The sequence below is a fragment of the Brassica napus genome, chromosome C6 (assembly GCF_020379485.1).
Source record: "Brassica napus cultivar Da-Ae chromosome C6, Da-Ae, whole genome shotgun sequence".
NCBI classification, from domain to species: Eukaryota; Viridiplantae; Streptophyta; class Magnoliopsida; order Brassicales; family Brassicaceae; genus Brassica; species Brassica napus.
In genome coordinates this window covers 33,309,393-33,328,372 of record NC_063449.1, presented here as the reverse complement: position 1 = coordinate 33,328,372, position 18,980 = coordinate 33,309,393, and the positions used below count along the sequence as shown (strand labels likewise).

Below are 18,980 nucleotides of genomic sequence, written 5' to 3'. Positions count from 1 at the left end.
AAATCTAACTCCAACTTTTAAATACTAAACCCTAAATGGATCACTAAACCCAAACTCAAATGTAAACTATATTATATATTTATAATTTTAAAATAAAATTAAAATCTGAAAATATATATAATATTTTGTGATATTAAACTATACTATATAAAGATGGAAAATATCATACTAAACTCTAAACCCAACCCCTAATTACTAAACTCTAAACCCTAGCCACTAAATCCTTAACCCAGATCTAAGCTATAATAAATATTTAAAAGAAAACCAAAATCTTAAATATATAATATTTTATAATATTTTCAAGTACTATACATACATAGTATGGACATTGTATAAAATAGTATACAAATGCTTATTCTATTTATATTAGTTGAGCATCATATGTAAAATAGTACGAGAAGAAATAAAAGTACTTGTTGATGAAAAAGAACTAGAGATGACCCTAACATTGTCAAACATTTGAATGAAACTGATTTTATATTAAACCCTAACTTTTGAATACTAAACCCTAAACTGTTATCACTAAACCCAAACTTCAATCCCCGATACTAAATCCTAAATGCTAATCACTAAACTCTAAATCCTAATCACTAAACCCTAAACCTAAGTATAGACCCTAAACCCAAGTATAGACCCTAAACCCAGATAGAATGGAACAAAAAATATAATATGGTTTACTAAACCCAAACTTCTACTTACTAAATCTAAACCCTATGCATGAACCTATAAACTCAAATACAATCTATAAATTATTTCCTAATATTTGACACTTGAAGGCACATTTACTTGGTTAACATGTTACATATTTTCTATTTCATATAGTCTAAGTAGTATAGTACACGAATGTTTAAAATAATCAAAAAAATTCAATTGTGTATCCATAGTATGAAATGCAAATAGTAAATCATCTTCACCCGCAAAAATACAACAATACAAGACACACCATTAATTATTAAGCTAAACCCTAATTAAGGAAGTATAAACCCAAATAGTATATATATATATATGTGGTTTACTATACCCAAACCTCTACTTTGTAAATTTAAACCCTAGACATGAACTTATAAACTCAAATACAATCTATAATTTTTTTTCCAATATTGGACACTTGAAGGCATATTTTGAATATTAAACCCTAAACTGCTATCACTAAACCCAAACCTTAACCACGCACCTTCCAAATACTAAACTTTAAACTCTAATCACTAAATCCTAAACTCAATATGGCCCATAAACCCAAACATAATGGAATAAAATAAATAGTATAATACATATTGGTAAACAAAATAGAACAATCTTTATTAATCGTCAAATGAAACGATACATGTTCACTAAACTTAAATCCCAACCCCGCCCTTCTAAATACTAAACCCTAAATCCTAATCACTAAACCCTAAACCCAAGTATAAACCCTAAACCCAAATATAAACCATAAACCCTAAACTCTAAACCTAAAACTCAAAATCTAATATTGGCCTCAAACTCACCCCTATTACTCTAAATACTAAACCCTAATCACTAATTACTAAACCATAAACTCAAATATAAACTCTAAATCCAAATATCAAAATCTAAAATGATACATAATATTATGTAATATTAATTTATACTATATAAATATTATTTATAGTTGAGAAGTGTAGTATAGTACCTTAATATAAGAGTTTATTTGTCATCTATCCAAAATTGGTTTTAATCATTACACTTAAACCAATATAGTATGAATTTCATATTACAATCAATTACACAAAATGACATAGAAGAAAACTATCAAATTTGTAAATATGAAAATGATTATATTTTTAAGGGATTGTTTAGATATATATCCCAAATAGTATAGTAACTTTACATAAATAACTACACTAAAGAATATATACTATACTATTCCTTTTCCGAGTATAGTATAGACGATAAGTTCATCTTCTTCAATTCTTCTTCTGTCAAACATGCTGATACACATTCACTTCATTCACCGTCGTTATTCTTCACTACCATATAGAGATCATCTTCATCTCTTTTCCTTTTTTCCGACACGGCGACGCTTTTACCGGTCCGCCGTCGTTATTCTTCACCATTGGATCACTAAAACAACAAAAAAACGAAAACAAAGTATGAAACCAAAATCATGTTGTGAGAATCAATGATTTAAGAGAAAGAGGAAAAGAAATGAAAGAGTTGTTATGTTTGCTCACTGTATACGTCTTCATCGTTGTTCTTTGTTCTTCTCATGAGAAGAAATTCAGTTCAATAAGATGTGTGCATAATAAAAGACCACGTTCATCTTCATCTTCATGAAAGCTATCTGATTATCTTGAGAGGTGAGAGTGAATACAACGTTGCCACATATTTTACTTGTTACATTAATTAATTATTTATTTAAGTTTTTTTTGCAGTAGGTTTCACCGGTTGAATATGATGGCAATATGACAATAATGCATATTATATACATGGTATATAGATAAATTAGGTCTTTTAGATAGTAGATGAATTATAATTTGTTTGAAGGTTATACCGTCCAATTTCTCTTTTTTCTATTCCTTTTTTTACTGTTGACAAAAAAAAATTCCCTTTTTCTAATGGTTCGGCAAACTTGCCCACTTTGTTTTAGACTAGGTGTTATCTTTTGTTTCAATTTTCAATATATTTTTTAGTGGGAAAACAAAAAACAAAACAAAAGGTGAATCTAAAGTTGTCAAAAAAGGAAGCCACAATGATACATGTTTTTATGTATTTAATTATTTATGTAAAAAAAATGACCCACCACCACCAGTCAATTTGGTTCGAGACCAGCGCTTCATAGTTCACACCACCCACTGGCCACTACCAAGGCAACGTTCTTCGATGGCATAAATCACAGTCTGCAAAAACAAAGATAACACATCAATATTGCAAACATATAACAAGATAAATTGACAAAAAAATAAGAAGATGATATATATGCAACTATTTAACATATAACTCTGTTTTGACTTGACTGCATGAGCTTTACTATAAATGGAATTTAAATAAACAAGAGGTGTCAAATACGCTAAAACAAAGGTAGTTTCACATTTTCTCCTTCGTATATATTCGTATATACTCTTTTCGTTTTTAAATAAGTGTTACTTTAACATTTTTCACATACATTAAGAAAGTGACAGAAATATATATAAATTGTTATTAATTATATCTTTCTAACCAATAGTATTTGAGATAGATAAAATTATTTATAAAATTAAAGCAATTTTTAATTAATTTTCAGTTAAAAATAAATATAATTTGCATTAGAATTATAAATGATATTTCTTTGTAACAAGAAAAAATGTTAAAATGATATTTATTATAAAACAGAGGGAATATGTGTCAAATCTAATGCTTTTACGGGGACAACAATTCATGGGAAAATAACGCAATATTATCTTCCGTGTAAACTAGATCATACGAAAAACGCACATGCACGGTTTAATAAGAAATAATTAATTTTCTTTATTTTTATATAATTAGTGAAAAATAAAGTGATAAACAATTTTTTTTCCTAATTTTACTTTAACTCAACCAAATAATCGCACTCCAAGTCTTTGTCTACATCTCATATAAAACAAGAACAATTTTTCTAAGAAAAAGAGACATATAATTGAAAAAGGAAAAGAAGAAAAATGATGATTTACACAAGCAACCTCTTATATTATTACTTAATATTCTCTTTCTTTTTGTTACAAGAACTCCAATAATCTCTCACATCTTCTCTCCTTAAATTAAAATTAAAAGTTAAAATGATGTAGAAGCATCGTGCTCAGCCAAGCTTTGCAACAGTATTTTGAAGGATAGAGATTCTGGATATGTGCTTTCCGAAATTCAAGATCATTTATATCACACGAGCGCAAATAAGATTTTGGATTTTCTAGCTAGGACTGCGACATTTTTCCATAGAGAATTATGTTTTATTGGTTGTTTTATTTCGGTCACCTCAAATCTGAGTAATATAATAGTCGTTCGCTATAAAATAAATTAAAAGTTAAAATAAAATGTAATATAATTTTGTATATATAATTAGTGAAAAATAAAGTGATAACACACATTTTTAATCTTTCTTAATTTACTTTTAACTCAACCAAATAATCACACTCCGTCTTCGTCGACTTCTACACAAGGATTCTCTACAAAAAAAATAGGAGTTAGCGCTCCAGTAGAGAAAGGAGAATCTCTTGAATTTGTATTGAAAAATGGAATGGTGTGTGATGTAATTCTATTGTTAGTAACCAATTGAAATTGATAGAATATATCAATAATCAAAAGTTTTATATTAGAATGAAAAAAATTGACTGAAAAATGATTGATGACATTTCATATAAAACAAGTACTTCCTCCGTTTCATATTAAGTGTCGTTTTAGTTTTAAAATTTTATTTTATTATAAGTGTCGTTTTACATTTATAATACATGTTCTAAATATTTTTTTAAAAATTTACCCTTATTTTTGTTCATTAATTAATAAAACCAAACAAAATTATATTAAATAGAGATAAACAAAAAAAATTAATATTTTTTTAATTCGTGAGTAGAAAACCTTAAACGACTTCTTGCAAAAAGTATCGAGTATTATTTTTCTAGAAAAAGAGATAAATATGATTGAGAAAAAAGAAGAAGAAAATGATGATATTACACAACAGCCCTCTTATATTATTTACTTATTATTCTCTTTCTTTTAGTACAAGAACTCCACGAAATCTCACATCTTCTCTCCTATCCTCTTCAAGAACCTCTCGCGTTATCTCTCTTAGTCGATCGTTTGATGAAGATCAGGTGCGACGTCTGCGATAAAGAAGAAGCTTCGGTGTTTTGCACCGCCGACGAAGCGTCTTTGTGCGGCGGCTGCGACCACCAAGTCCACCACGCTAACAAGCTTGCCTCCAAACATCTCCGTTTCTCTCTCCTATACCCATCTTCCTCCAACAACTCCTCTCCTATCTGCGACATCTGTCAGGTCTCTCTCAACTTCTTGTCAAGATTTAAGGACACTGGGTTTGGTCTAACGATCAAAATAATCTGAAGTCATTTTTTTGTAAATTGTAGGAGAAAAAAGCTTTGTTGTTTTGTCAACAAGATAGGGCTATCTTATGCAAAGATTGTGATACATCGATACACTCTGCCAACGAGCACAAGAAGAAACACGATAGGTTTCTTCTCACAGGGGTTAAGCTCTCTGCTACATCTTCTGTTTACAAACCAACTTCAGAATCTTCTTCTTCTAGTAGTCAAGACTGCTCTGTCCCTTCTAAGAAACCTCTCTCAGCTCCTCAGAGCAACACCTCCAAGATCCTACCTTCTTCAAAGATCGGTGGCGACTCAGAGGTGAGTCAGTGGGGATCTACAAGCACGATTTCAGAATACTTGATCGATACCTTACCTGGTTGGCACGTAGAGGACTTCCTCGACTCCTCGCTTCCTCCTTTTGGTTTCTCTAAGGTTTGTCTGTTGTTCTCTTTAATTAAGAAAGATCACGTTTTCAGTCAAAAAAAAAAGATCAAGTTAGGTTAATCAAGAATTAATGTTTATTAGTGACATTAATTTCCTCTGTTTACGTAAAATATCAAATCAGTTCTAGTTGAGATATAAATAGTAACAAACTTTATAGATGGGGATAGATTTTTTCTACTTTTGTATAAATTCTGAATTTTCTTTAATTTTTTCCTTTTCTCGTGGGTTTTCTTTTGTGATTTCAGAGTGGTCATGATGATGGAGTGTTACCGTATATAGAAGCAGAAGATGACAGCACTAAGAGAAACAACTACAATACAGCATCACTTCCATCTGAGAATTTGGGGATTTGGGTCCCTCAGATTCCACAAACTCTTCCTTCTTCAAACACAAATCAGTACTTTTCTCAGGAAAACAACAACAACAATATTCAGTTTGGGATGTACAACAACAAAGAAAAATCACCAGAAGAGAAGACTTATGCTCCAATACAAAACATGAAACAGCAAGGACAGAACAAGAGATGGTATGATGATGGTGGCTTCACTGTCCCACAAATTACTACTACTTTAAGTCATCCTCCTCTTCATTCTAATAAAAAGTCCAGAGCTTTTTGGTAATCTATATGTTTTGTTTGTTTGTTGCCCTTTTGATCATCTTGATTTCTCTGAACTTCGGTCTTGATAGAATTAGTTTTTTTTTTGTTCTGTCTTCTGTAAATTTAAAGTGTGGTTGAGGTTGCGGTTTAATCTTTGTAATAATCCTATTTTTCACTTTTGGTTGGTCTTTCTTATCCTCTCTTGCAAGTTTTATGTAATAAAGCCCCATGACTTATTGCTATCTAGTGGTGTATTTTTGCGTGTAAGGAAGAGTCATTTTCATCTTCTGCATCTCCAGTTCCCATATGGGTGAAGGATTGTTCGTGGATTTGGTTGGTATTTATTTAATATTAATTAAGAAATAAAGATGAGAAAAGAGCATATCATATAGACAAATTCACCATAACGTGCCCGTCACCATCGGCATATTTTTGTTTCTGATTGAATATGCCTCCAAATCTCTGATAACTATGGACACGTCATTATGGCAGCCAAAACTATACGAACAAAGTACCGACACGCCATTGACTCGTTTTCCCGAACTAAATTGCAAAAAGCCAAAAGGTAACAAGGCAGCATCACGTCATTAAGTTGAGTTGGAATGAAACTGATCACGATGCGCCCCAATCAATGACCATCATGTTCGTATTCACGATTGGAACTTAGAAGTTGAGTTGCTTTCTACTAATAAATAAGGGAGATTTTGAAATTGCTCAAAACGTGGTTTGCGAAGGAGAAAGTAATCGTATGCATGTGGCCACTGGATAATCAAGTTTTGGCTTCTGGAAGTGTCTTATGGAATGTGTAATACATGTTGAAATGTTTAAAAGAATTGATCTGATATCACTAAAGTGTATATATTTTTGGTTATTTTCTGCAAGAAGAATTAAACATATTTGAACTATACTATTAAATGAATTGATGACTTATTATCGTGCAAGTAAGATCAAAATACGAAGACAAATCACGTGTTGATTGTATAGTTAGTAAATAGATCTTTCAAACCTCCAAAGTTTTAACACAGTAACTGTTAGTTGGATTTTGGGATTTACGGATCAAGTGAACGGACCTTGGAAACCACTGACATAGACGATATGGGTGTTATATAATGGTTGAAGTCGTGTAACAGCTCATTTTATGATTTTATTTATCATAATTTTCTGTGTAGTGACTATGGTTGTTTGTTTGTTAAAATGTGAATCTAATATCAAAAATCACTGTTTTTAAAACTGGACCAAACCGGTGGTCAAACGGGTTCAACCGCGAACCGGAGATACAACTGGGTTGGGTTGATGGTAATACCCAATGGAAATCAGTACCGAAGGAAATCAAACCGGTAAACAACCAGAAACCTGTGAACAATCGAATTCGTTTCGAACCGAATTCGATTAAATGTAGAATTTCAAAATCCAATTAGATAATTACATTTATTTCATGAACTACTTTTTATCTAACAATATGCAATATCTTTTTGGGTATATGGTTTTCAAATAATTTTTCGGAGATTTTTAAATTTCCATTATTATAGTTGTTCAAATTTTTAATCATTTTTCAAAGTTTACTAATTCTTTTTCCACTTTATTTTGTATTCTAACTGGTTTTAGTGGAGGTAATTTTGTTTATCATTTCATGTATTCTTTTTTTTTTATAATCGTGGAGATCCGGCGACCGAGGTCAACCGACTAATCCCACGAGGTCCGCAACATCCATGTATTCTTACCATTTAAAACAGCTCGGGTGGCGAGCGGAGATCGAACTAGGATTTCGCCGTATTGAGTTTTTATTTTCCTCAAGCACCACTGGACTACCGCCACTGGTTATTTAATGTATTCTTCGAAACTAGATGAAAGAAGTAAAGCTCTAAGAATTTTGCTGCAAAAAAGTTTATCATTTCATGTATATGTTGGCAAAAAAAGTAACGGTTCTTACACCGGTTCGGTAAAGCTCTAACAATTTTAAAAAGCCCCCAAAAAGTGGGAAAAAAAACTATTTGAAACTAGATGAATATTCATACACGAACCAAAGAGACCAAAAAAAGATGTTCAAACATAATGATGTCTTTGATGCAGCTGATTTTAAGACGCCTGAGGGCCGGGGGTGGGGGGGAGGGAGGTATGGTTGAATTCTCAGATCGTACAAAAATACTTAAAATTAGTGGAAACTAAAAAAGGACTAACTGAGGCCCATGTTGGATACAAAATATACCAATCTGTCGCGTTTCATATGGAAAAAAAAAAAAACCAAAAGCTTACCTTTAAGCTTAATGTGACTTTTATTTTTCAAAACCTTTTTCTCCTGCATTGACCACTGAGTGTTCTTTTTCTAGTATATTACAGTCAGCCAAAAATATTGCTTAAAAGATGAATAGTTAAAGTTGAATGCTCTCAGGAAAATCTAGTCATATTATGATATATTTTGATATTTTCATCAACAGCCACTGTGATGCAAGGATCAGGATATATCGAAATATTTTATAAGAACAATGAGATATATCTCGTTAAAGTAACCAAGAGATTACATTGATTAGTCATTGTGGTGCTCTAAAACAATCGTTATAATAATATCATCTTTCTAACAAATTATTATATCATAATTTTCGTTCGAAAACACTAATACAGACGGTATAGTTCTTATCAAAAGATGTTCGTTATCGAAAGCAAAAACAAAAAAAAACTTTAACAAAAGAAAATCTCATATTGGAGTTCTTTTGGGAACTTTTAGTTCTTTAGAGAAAGCAAATAAGAAAATAACGTATATGAACCATCATCCTAGTATAATAGCTTTTTTTTTCGTTTTCAGCAATCAGCACCCAAGAAGCTCCAAAATATTTGTAAAGCAGAAACCCTTAGCTTAAGAAATTAGATTACCAAAAAACAAAAGTAAACAAAAAAACCGAAAAATGAAGAAATTGATCAAACGATATGGATGTATATATGTATCTCTCTAGCGACGGCAATGTGGTTTGCATAGAAAGCGACAATCATAAAAGCAAAAACCTCCACAATGTTGTGGACACTCCAGTCTCATTCTTCCACATTTTCCTTTTCCTTTGCACTCTGCATATTCTCTTTTCACAAACTCTCCTCTTCCTTCTCTTCCTCCTCCGCTACAACCCCATTTGTACCATCCTCCACCACCACCTCCTCCTCCCCATCCCCATCCCCATCCTCTGCCACTACCACCTCCTCCTCCACCCTCTCCGCCGCCACCACCACCCCATGCCCATCTTAAGCTTCCGGTTCCTCCACCATAACTTATTTCCGTGTCCTTGAGAACTATTTTGGAGGTTGTGTTATTTATATCAGTGTTGTTCTTCTTGGCCGTGTCTTATTCGCTGGAACGGACATGCCCACTCACTAGTTTGTTAGTTTGAAAGATCACAATGAGAAGAAAGATAACCACCAATGACGAAGTTGTCTTCATTTTTCTTGGTACTCCATGAAGTTTGTAAGTAGACTTGTTTTCTTTGACATGATACATTAGCTTCTTCGTTTTGGTTCTTTCTTTATTTTTGTCCCCTTAAATAAAGTAAAATTCTCATTGAGAACTACGATTGGACCTACCAAGAATAAATTGTTTGTCCTAAAAATGAAGAAGAGATTAAAACATCATAATTATATTTTTTGGCAACTTATTATGTGTGTTTTTAAGGATGCATGTTGACGTATGATTGGGGAGGGCTGTGAGTGATGTACACAGCTTTTATTCAATCTACAGCACTTAAACCACAACAATCAAACTTCAGTTTACGTTTTAGAACTCACAGCCATAACTAGTGTTTCTTTCATTTTATTGCTCTAGAGAGCAAATTTTCCAAATCACTATTACAAGTGCTTTCGGTGATGATTTTCCTCTTTCCTATAAAAATGTATATTTTCTTTCTAAAAATATCAGTATAATGATATATATTTATAATACATGTCTACATTTATATTTCACTTGATTGGAAATATATGGATGTGTAATTATAAATTTCATAGGCATATATCTAAAATAGTTATTTCATAATTATATAATAGATATTTCATACTAAAATAATAATTATCCAGTTTATAAAATTTGATTATTACTTATCAATTTGATTTTTTTGCTTATGTATGATTTTTGCTAACTGTATTCATTTATCTAAAATAGTTATTTCATAATTATATAATAGATATTTCATACTAAAATAATAATTATCCAGTTTATAAAATTTGATTATTACTTATCAATTTGATTTTTTATTTAAAATAATCATGGTTGAATTTTTAATTTAAAATACATAAATAATATTTACTAATTATGTTTTTTTTTTAACTCACAGCTAAAAATCATATAGCTACACCACAATATTCTACGGCCCTAATTCTACAGCAAATAATTTAAAGTCACAACTGCTTCTTATAAAGACGCGATATCTCCCATTTCTAGTTCATTTAATTTTCTTTGCAATATAAGATTAGAGTTTATTAGTTGTCACTAGGATTAGTACTTATTGTTGGAGCCGGATTTCACCTGTTCTGAAAGCTTGGTCTAGTGCCACTAATAAGACTCAAAAGATAATAGGCTCATCCCAAATTCAAAAGATGTCATATATATGCCGAGCTTACTTATTCAAACCACAATGTAACAAAGGTTAAAAGAGTACTGACACTCATAAAGACTGGTGATCATGTCGCTATTACGATCCACTTGAGATACATCTATAAAAAAGAGACAAAGGGCAAGAAGAAGGGGATTATAATTCTTGGAGAAAAAAACTATAGCTTTCAATCAAATCATACTCTTTTGTTTTCAAATACTCTTTGTATCATAGCTGTACTATATTTCTATTATCAATAAATCATATATTTTCCATACGAAATCATCAATCAGCATATTTTTCTTAATTTTCTTCTTAGATACATTATCAAAACGCTAACTCTAATTTCTGAGTAGATTGACTTTTGAGATCCATCACTTATACATTACACAAACATAGTTAAAATACATCATTATTTGTAATTACTATACCCCATTAGTATATAGTAGTAAGAGATAATAGTGGTTAACCAACTAATGATTAAGTGATTATAAACCAAGAAAAATAAGAGATCCCTTAGGTAACACTACTAGCGGTAGTAGCTACCAATCAGCACTGCAAGTCTTCTCCTTCGATGAACATCTTTCTTTCTTTGTACAAAATTACAAAAGAAAAACTTACGTAGGCAATGATGCCATCAACGCTGTGTCTATGGAGTATTCGGTACTGTTGTTTATACTTTCCCTTTTACGTATCTAATTTCAGTTTCATCTGCACTCTGAGATGAACTGGACCACCATTTCTCTCTCCCAATTAATAACAAGTTCGATTGCATATAAAATACAATTTTTTCATCTTTTCGTGTGTAGTCTATACATATACAACCAATGGTATACAACTAACTCTTAACAGCTTACAAAAAGAAACTCTTAGGATCACTTTCATGGAGTTTAGTTTGGTCTGGGATTTTTAAGTGGGCCGTATTAAAACCGTAATTCAATCTCAAAAGGGAAATAAAGCAATATATATTTCTTGATAGTGAAGCTGAGGTCCGCCAAACCTAACCCGAAAAGGAAACTCCGTTGCCGGGACTGGTCTCTTGGGTGAGAGCCGAGTATCCTGACCAGCTAGACTACAACGGGATTGTGGTAGATTTGGCGTCTATGCTTTACAAGTCAGATTTGTAAACTTTAGTATCTGCACACAATCAAATGACCCTAGTGTTTGTAGGAAACAAAAATGTGATTACAATATCTCATATTACTCATTGCGGCGATTAAATCATATCTTATTCCAGCCACTTCAACTAACATCTCCACCTGAAAATGGTTTAAAATCATTTTCAAAAGAAAAGAAATCATTTAGTTTTTAATTTTTTAGGAGAATTGGTTGGTATAAGTTTTATGTATTTGGCTAGTTAAGGCAAGATTTTGTTATTTGTTTTACTATATATTTTTCAGAAAGTTTGTTTATTTCTCTTTAGATAAAATGTACTTCCCATAACATTCATTTCGTACGGGTAAACTCTTTTTTAGTCGTCCGTCCATTTTAGATAATTAAAGGAAAAAGAAACAGCCAAAGGCCCAAAGTAGTATACACTTGCCAAAATTGATGTGTGGTTATTTCTTGTAAAATAAACATGAAGGTCCGTTATGTGGTCTGGTTACGCCAACTACCTCGCTATTGTGGGATCCATAACTAGTATGGTTTCTACAAAAATTGAAATAATAAATAAGTTTCAGTTTTCAAAAAAAAAAATAAGTTTCAGTTTTCATGTGACCAATCTCGTTGATGGAACATGTTAGTTTGGTTTCATTCTAAGAAGAGATTGGCAGTTTGTTTTAAAGCTTTTTAGTTGTTGTTTTTTTGACAACGGAGTTTTTAGTCGTTAGAAACCTTATTCTGTCATCCCCCAGTTGAACTCTTTATAAACAATTTTCCTTATTAACCCAAAACATTACAAGCTCGTGCTTTTCTTGTATAATTTTAAAATTATAATATTATATTATTATATTATTCAAGTAGGTGAAAACAGAAAATGCCGTGAAATGGATTTCGACGATGACGACGAATTTACATACCATTAAAGTCCAACAAAATATACGGCTGGCATGTGCATTTGTCCCTGTTCGGGAACGCGCTAGGTGCTAGTCGGACGGTCGGATTGGACCTAGCGCCTAAAGAGAAAATCGGAGATTAATCGGAAATTACGCGGGGTGGAATTTTTAGATGGTTTACTATATTATAAAACATGTTAATCTTTAATTGTGTATAACATTAATACATTTTCATGTTTAAGATTGTATAAAACACACAAATAGAATATATAAACTTAATATAGTGTAATTTTCATCAAAATTATGAATATAAATGATATTTATAAAATTTTAGATTAAAAAAACAAACAAAAATATTATTAAAAGTAAAATAAAAAAATAAAATAAAAATAGATTAGGCGGCTAGGTGGTCATTTAGGCGGTCTAGACGGAAAAAATTGGATATCCGATTTTTAAACCGATTTGGCATAAATCGAGGCGGAAAAGTGACGTGTAGCGTCTAGGCGGCCGATTTTTACAACATGGGCATTTGTTAGATTAGTTGCAGATAATAAATTAGAGAAGCCGTAACGGGTTCGAGTACTGTCATTGTACGAACCAGACACCTTTAAGTTCTTATCCCTTATTTATAAAATTTATAACCAGTAACCTGTCCTTATTTTTAAGCCTCATCCACACGCTGCTGCTTTGGTAACTGTTCATCGATCATGCTCTTTGATATTGTACAAACAACAAACCCGTCACGGCTTGCCATTATTTTCGTCTCTCGCTTTGTAATCTTGTCTACGCTGTACTTGTAATAAATAAATTTATACATACAAACAAAACTATACTATTTTTTTTAACTATACTGTTTTAGACAGAACGTAACCGTGTGCGGGCATGCATTTTGGAGGTTAGAAATATATTTCTGAACTCTTTTAACACGATTTTGAAACCTAGCCGGATTTTTTCGTGTATATGACTTATGGAATCAGATAATACGAATGAAACAGTATAATATATAGACTCTGTGGGCTATTGAGCCGCAGGAAGTAAATTTTGTAAATTTAATTTTCGGGCAGGGAAGGGCTACTACCACTGCAACTTGGAGCTGTACGTATTTAATTATCAAAAAGTTTAAAAGTTTTCTTGTTATATAATTTAGAGAATTTTACCTTGTTGTTGCTTACATTGCTAACCTTTAGGCTTTTAGCTTTAAACTGAAAAATGATTCACGATATCAACTCACAAAAAATGGGAACGTGACTACTTACTTATCTCAAGATAACAAGGATATAATCAGGAAAGCATGTGAGTTAGTTGAAACAGCTAAAGAGTCCACGTTTGATTACTAGTTACTACAATCTTCTGGGTTTTAGTTTGTGGTCCGATTGCACAAAAGAAAAAAAAAGGTTTGTAGTCCGAAACATCGACCCCTTCCCTCTGCTTCTTTGTTTTTCCTATTGATTTTAAATGCATTTTAATATAACATAAAGATTCACTGTATATGGTTTTACAAGTGGACAGAAGTTCGGTTATACGTGTTACGTTAACACTTCGTTATTATCATATTTTTATATTATCGTATTTCTAAGTTTCTAACCATAGTTTCTCGATCGCTCAATATATTTCTACCGTACCCACTAATGGCTCAAGTATCCTTTTTTTATCTTTTATGGAGTAAGTTTCAGCTTTCTTGTCCTTTCTTTTATTCTTCTAGACTCACACGGGTTCAGTAACCAAATTAATTTCGTGGTACGCTTCGGTGCCTTTTTAGTTTTCTTCCTCATTGGAGAAATATATAAATATACTCAAGAAGTGTGGTAATTTTATTTTGTCAGAGAAAAAGTAATAATTTTGAATTTTCATCTCTTTAGTATTATGATAATGTTGCACTTTGACCACCGAAATTGAAGATCAAACACATGAAACTTATTGCTAATTACAAATAATCATAATCAATACGGGTAAGTTTGTAAGGTAAGAAAATTTTCTATGGGTAATGTAAAGTATGACATTTTAGTTTGTAACTCCATCTTTTTGGTACAAAGAACATTAAAACAACAAAATAACGAATAATCATAATCAATACATAATAGTTTTTGTTTTCTATTTTGAAGCTTTGTACTTAATACAAAAAAATAAGGAATAATCATAACCATAATTAGTAAAAGTGGTTTGTTGAGTTAAAAACACTATTGGTCTATCAAAGGACCTAGTACTAACATTTTTAAAAGATGGGAAGATTTACAAAACGTAAGCTATATTTTCCCACACGTAGCACCAATCTCTAATTAGTACTTGGTAATTACTGAAACAACACCTCTTGACGTGTTAGTTCATGCAAGTTGGCAATCATAAAGAAAATTTTGATAGAAAAAATATACCGTATCATTGAATATTTCTTTTTGTTTAAGTATAAAAATATATAGTACTGTATATATTGCTGCTTATATATGAACGTGCATGAAGTAACACGTTATGTGATATTGAATAATTCACTAACAACTTGGATAAAGTCATAAAAGTCCCCACGCTCAGTAAACAAAGAAACCGGGACATAATGGAGAATGTGTCTAGATAACACATAAAGTGGAGACAATAAAGAGTATACAATATACGAACTTAGATCAGTCAAAAAAAAAATACGAACTTACAGAATTATACAAAAATTCGCATAAAACCCTAATCAACCTCGAAGGTTGAGATTAAAACCCTAAATAATTAACAAAATCAGCGAGCATGCATGAACCATAAATCAGTATAGTTATCTTATCTTAGATATTATAATATTTCTAACCACAAATAGTGAAAGGAAGATCAACATAAGACCGCCCGTTTAAAAAATCCCTAACATAAGCCCTTTCTCAAAAAAAAAAAAAAAAAAAAAAATCCCTAACATACTCGTCTCATTTTGGATTTGGACCCCACATTTTCACATGCTTTGGAAATATATCTCTCATTTTAGTAAAATTTATTTATCTAAATTACGCCTCGGTTTGTTTTATGTTCGTTTGATAGGATAATATTTTAGAGCCAAGCCAGATGACCAAGCTGTCGCTTCCGAGTCTCTACATTCTATTAGTTCTACAACAAAATAAATATTTGCTGCATCTTAATGCACAACAAATGGTTATCCGTAGCAAACACGCAAATTCATATTCGGACAAAAAAAACATCGTAATCTCCTCAACGCCTCGATATCATCATCTCACTTTCTCTATGCATATACACACACATGTGGGTGTGCATAAATTCGCGTATATACGTTTTAAATTTCGTATATTGAGGTTTATAAAATATCAAAAATCACACTCGCCATAGTCCTCAATAAATACCCCAACCACAATTCCATGAGCCCTCGCTCACTCTATTCACAATCACCCTCCATTGTGAAAACAAGAAAAAAAGAAGGATCTTGAAACACACAACAACAAAAAGATCCGAAGATTATAGAAAATAAATACTAATTAGTTCATTTTCGAGGATTTTGAAGAGAATGGCGATGAAAAAGGCAAACAAGCTAACACAAACGGCGATGATCAAGCAAATTTTGAAGAGATGCTCGAGCTTGGGGAAGAAACAGAGTAATGAATACAGCGAAGACGAAAACGGGCATCCTCTCGACGTGCCTAAAGGTCATTTCGTTGTCTATGTTGGAGAGAATCGAGTCAGGTACGTTGTCCCCATTTTGCTTTTGACCCGACCAGAGTTCCAGCTTCTTCTCCAGCAAGCAGAGGAAGAGTTTGGTTTCGATCACGAAATGGGTCTCACTATCCCTTGTGAAGAAGTCGTCTTCCAATCTCTCACCTCCATGCTCGGATGAACATAACTTTTAGGATTTTGCTTCTCTTTTTAATAACAGAGATAGCTGATGACTAAATGTTTCTCTGTTTTAGCAGACTAATTTTTATATGTTTTGGCTAGTACATGGGTTTAGTGTTGTGTTAGACTGAGACCTAACCCTTAGATAAACCCAATGAGAATGATTTACTATTCTTGGTTCTCTTTTCAGATTTGTAAAAAACAAAACAAATTGCTGATGGAGATCAATCGTTGTTGAATATGTACCCTGTGAGAGAGATCTTAATATTTGATGGATGAGACTTTTAATTTTCTAGAGCTCAGGCTTCATTTTATTGGTGTGGTTTTTCTTTTGCATAAATTAATGAATTGCTGTGAAATGTGATTTATGAATCTGAGTCTCATCATTTTATTCATAAATGTGATTTATGAATCTGAGTCTCAGACCCATGTTAAAATCTTAGCTCATTTCACATTTTTCTAAATAAATCTCATCAGTAAGATAGTTTAGACTTTAGACCAACAAAAAAAATAGCAATAAGACATGGTGGTTACTTTTTAGAGTTTTTTTTCTCTCTTTTCAAATTTCTTAATATTTCAAAATTTCCCATCTTTATATTTTGTAAAAATTCCCCATGTCTCTTTTCCTCTACTAAAAATAGACGATGGTGTCTCTCTTAACCGGCGTTTTATGGCCGTTAAAACTGTTGAAATAACTAAAAGATAAATAAATGTACGTGGTATGGGATGTTAGTTGCAGGTTTTTACAGAATATAACTATATATAGGGCTCTGCTATGTTGAGACTCGGAAAAAATGTTTAATGTTTGTCTTAAATTATGATACTAGAAGGTATTATAATTCTTTCAAAAGCAAACCGTACTTGTTCAAAATCATCTACTATTTAGACTATAAAGAGCGTATCCGATCTCTCACAATTTCAATAAAGAAACTATAAAAAAAGTAAAGAGAATAAAAAATAAGGTAAAGATGAGAAATACATCTTTGTTTTGGTAAGAATGGTGAAGATTTTCTCCACTTGTCATCTAACAAGTGGTTATACTTTATTGAAGTTTGAACAATAAAAAAACGTTAGAGAAAGGCCTAACTCTCGCTCCTCTCACTTAAGAGCAACATTATCGGTAAAAACGTTTTTGGGTTCTTAAATTTTTTTTTTTTCTGATTTAAAAAAAAAAAATTTAAAATGAACCAACCACGGACCGTCACGTGTCAGTGTGGCCTGTAAACAGTACAAGGACTAAACCAAAACGCATCTTATTTAGCTACTTCTCCCCTCGGTTCTGGTGTTTTTTGTGGGCCCCCTCCCCCTTAAGAAACCTCAAATTTTCCCCGATAATGTTGCTCTAACTCTCTCTTGGACTTCAAGCTTTTTCTACACAGCAGCTCGGGCGTCCGGTGCTGGAGGCATCATCTCTCTCCTCTCCTCGCCTCTTCCTGCTTTGTTTCTCCCCCGTTTCTCTATCTCTTTCGTCTTGCTCTCGACTATGGGTTTAGGTTTCTTTTCCGGGAAGTTGCTCCGCTCGCAAAGATATTTCATATCGACATTGATTCAGTTGCTCTGGAGTTCATGCACGGAGGAACGCACAGTTTCGTTGGAGAAGTTCGGTTTTAGGGTATGGTTCAGATATATTCTCCTTCTTAGATCTGTCTTGTGGTCTCTATGCTCAGTTGTGGGGTTGTTGGATCAACTCCTCTATTCGACGGCTGCGGTGGTGCTGTAGCTATCTCGTAGGTGGCGGTAAACTTTGGCGTTTGGTTCTCCGGATCTCTACAGTGCCGTGGAGATGCTTTCTATTCCGCTCAAGCCAAGTGAGCTCCAACGATTGGTTGTCACAGAGGTGAGCTGAGGACCCTTGTATGTAGGAGGTGATGTACCTGGTCATGGCTCCAGCTCGTTAGGGTCGTTTGAGTTTGTCGAAAGGTGGTCGTCTATGGCCTTTTAGTAGCTTTTCGATGGACCCTTCTGATTTCAGATTCCTTGCTGTTGTCACGTTCTGGACCCTCTGCTTGGTGGCGACGGCCTTTCTTGTCGGAGTTCAACTCTAAACTTTTTGTTCGGTTGCTTCACCGTTGACACTGGTGGATTACTTGACGAGTCACGAGCATCTGATACTTCGGTTCTCAAAGTCGGCAAAAGGTGTCCTGACTGTGGTCTTGATCGTGACAGTGTCACTTTTGAGTCATGTTTCACATCCCAATACTGATGGTAAATAATTTGGTTTGCGATTAGTAGTGTTCTTGCGGCTTTGTGCAGGTCATCAGTCTCTGGATTAGTGTTCGGTGTCAAGATCAGGCCCAACTTTGGCGACAAAGGTGTGGGTGTACAATATAGTCGGGCTATAAGATACTCATTTAGTGTTTTTTGCCCTCCCTCTCTTTCAGTTCGTATGAAGCTTCAGTGTTGGGGATGATTACAAGCTTCGACAAGTTCATCGGGAGTTAGCTACGCCAGAAACGACTCAGGAAGTCTCAGTATCCGAGGCAACAAAATATCTCACCTTTCCGGGATAATCGTCAAAGGTTGAGAACCGCTCTCGATTCTCATTGAGGTTGATTCT

At 32.9% G+C, this 18,980-nt stretch overlaps 2 protein-coding genes and 1 pseudogene across 2 annotated transcripts; 2 read left to right on the top strand and 1 right to left on the bottom strand.

Annotated features, from left to right (window-relative positions):
* The first annotated feature begins 4,655 nt into the window (after positions 1-4,655).
* On the top strand, positions 4,656-6,321 carry LOC106433334 (B-box zinc finger protein 21). Its single transcript, XM_013874180.3, has 3 exons — positions 4,656-4,962; positions 5,052-5,444; positions 5,702-6,321. Exons 1-3 carry the CDS (start codon positions 4,771-4,773, stop codon positions 6,074-6,076), a joined length of 960 nt encoding a protein of 319 aa, XP_013729634.1. The 5' UTR covers positions 4,656-4,770; the 3' UTR covers positions 6,077-6,321.
* A 1,852-nt stretch (positions 6,322-8,173) lies between these two features.
* On the bottom strand, positions 8,174-10,057 carry LOC125588646 (annotated as a pseudogene).
* A 5,615-nt stretch (positions 10,058-15,672) lies between these two features.
* On the top strand, positions 15,673-16,720 carry LOC106433349 (auxin-responsive protein SAUR50). The gene has a single exon (XM_013874191.3). The coding sequence runs from the start codon at positions 16,098-16,100 to the stop codon at positions 16,422-16,424; it is 327 nt and encodes a 108-aa protein (XP_013729645.1). The 5' UTR covers positions 15,673-16,097; the 3' UTR covers positions 16,425-16,720.
* Positions 16,721-18,980: the final 2,260 nt, after the last annotated feature.

What these genes read in the sequence shown, in the direction of transcription:
- LOC106433349 (XM_013874191.3), top strand. Translation starts at nt 16,098, where the DNA reads ATGGCGATGAAAAAGGCAAACAAGCTAACACAAACGGCGATGATCAAG.
- LOC106433334 (XM_013874180.3), top strand. Translation starts at nt 4,771, where the DNA reads ATGAAGATCAGGTGCGACGTCTGCGATAAAGAAGAAGCTTCGGTGTTT. An exon ending in CTATCTGCGACATCTGTCAG is followed by an intron (nt 4,963 to 5,051) that starts GTCTCTCTCAAC and finishes TGTAAATTGTAG; the next exon opens with GAGAAAAAAGCTTTGTTGTT. An exon ending in CTCCTTTTGGTTTCTCTAAG is followed by an intron (nt 5,445 to 5,701) that starts GTTTGTCTGTTG and finishes TTGTGATTTCAG; the next exon opens with AGTGGTCATGATGATGGAGT.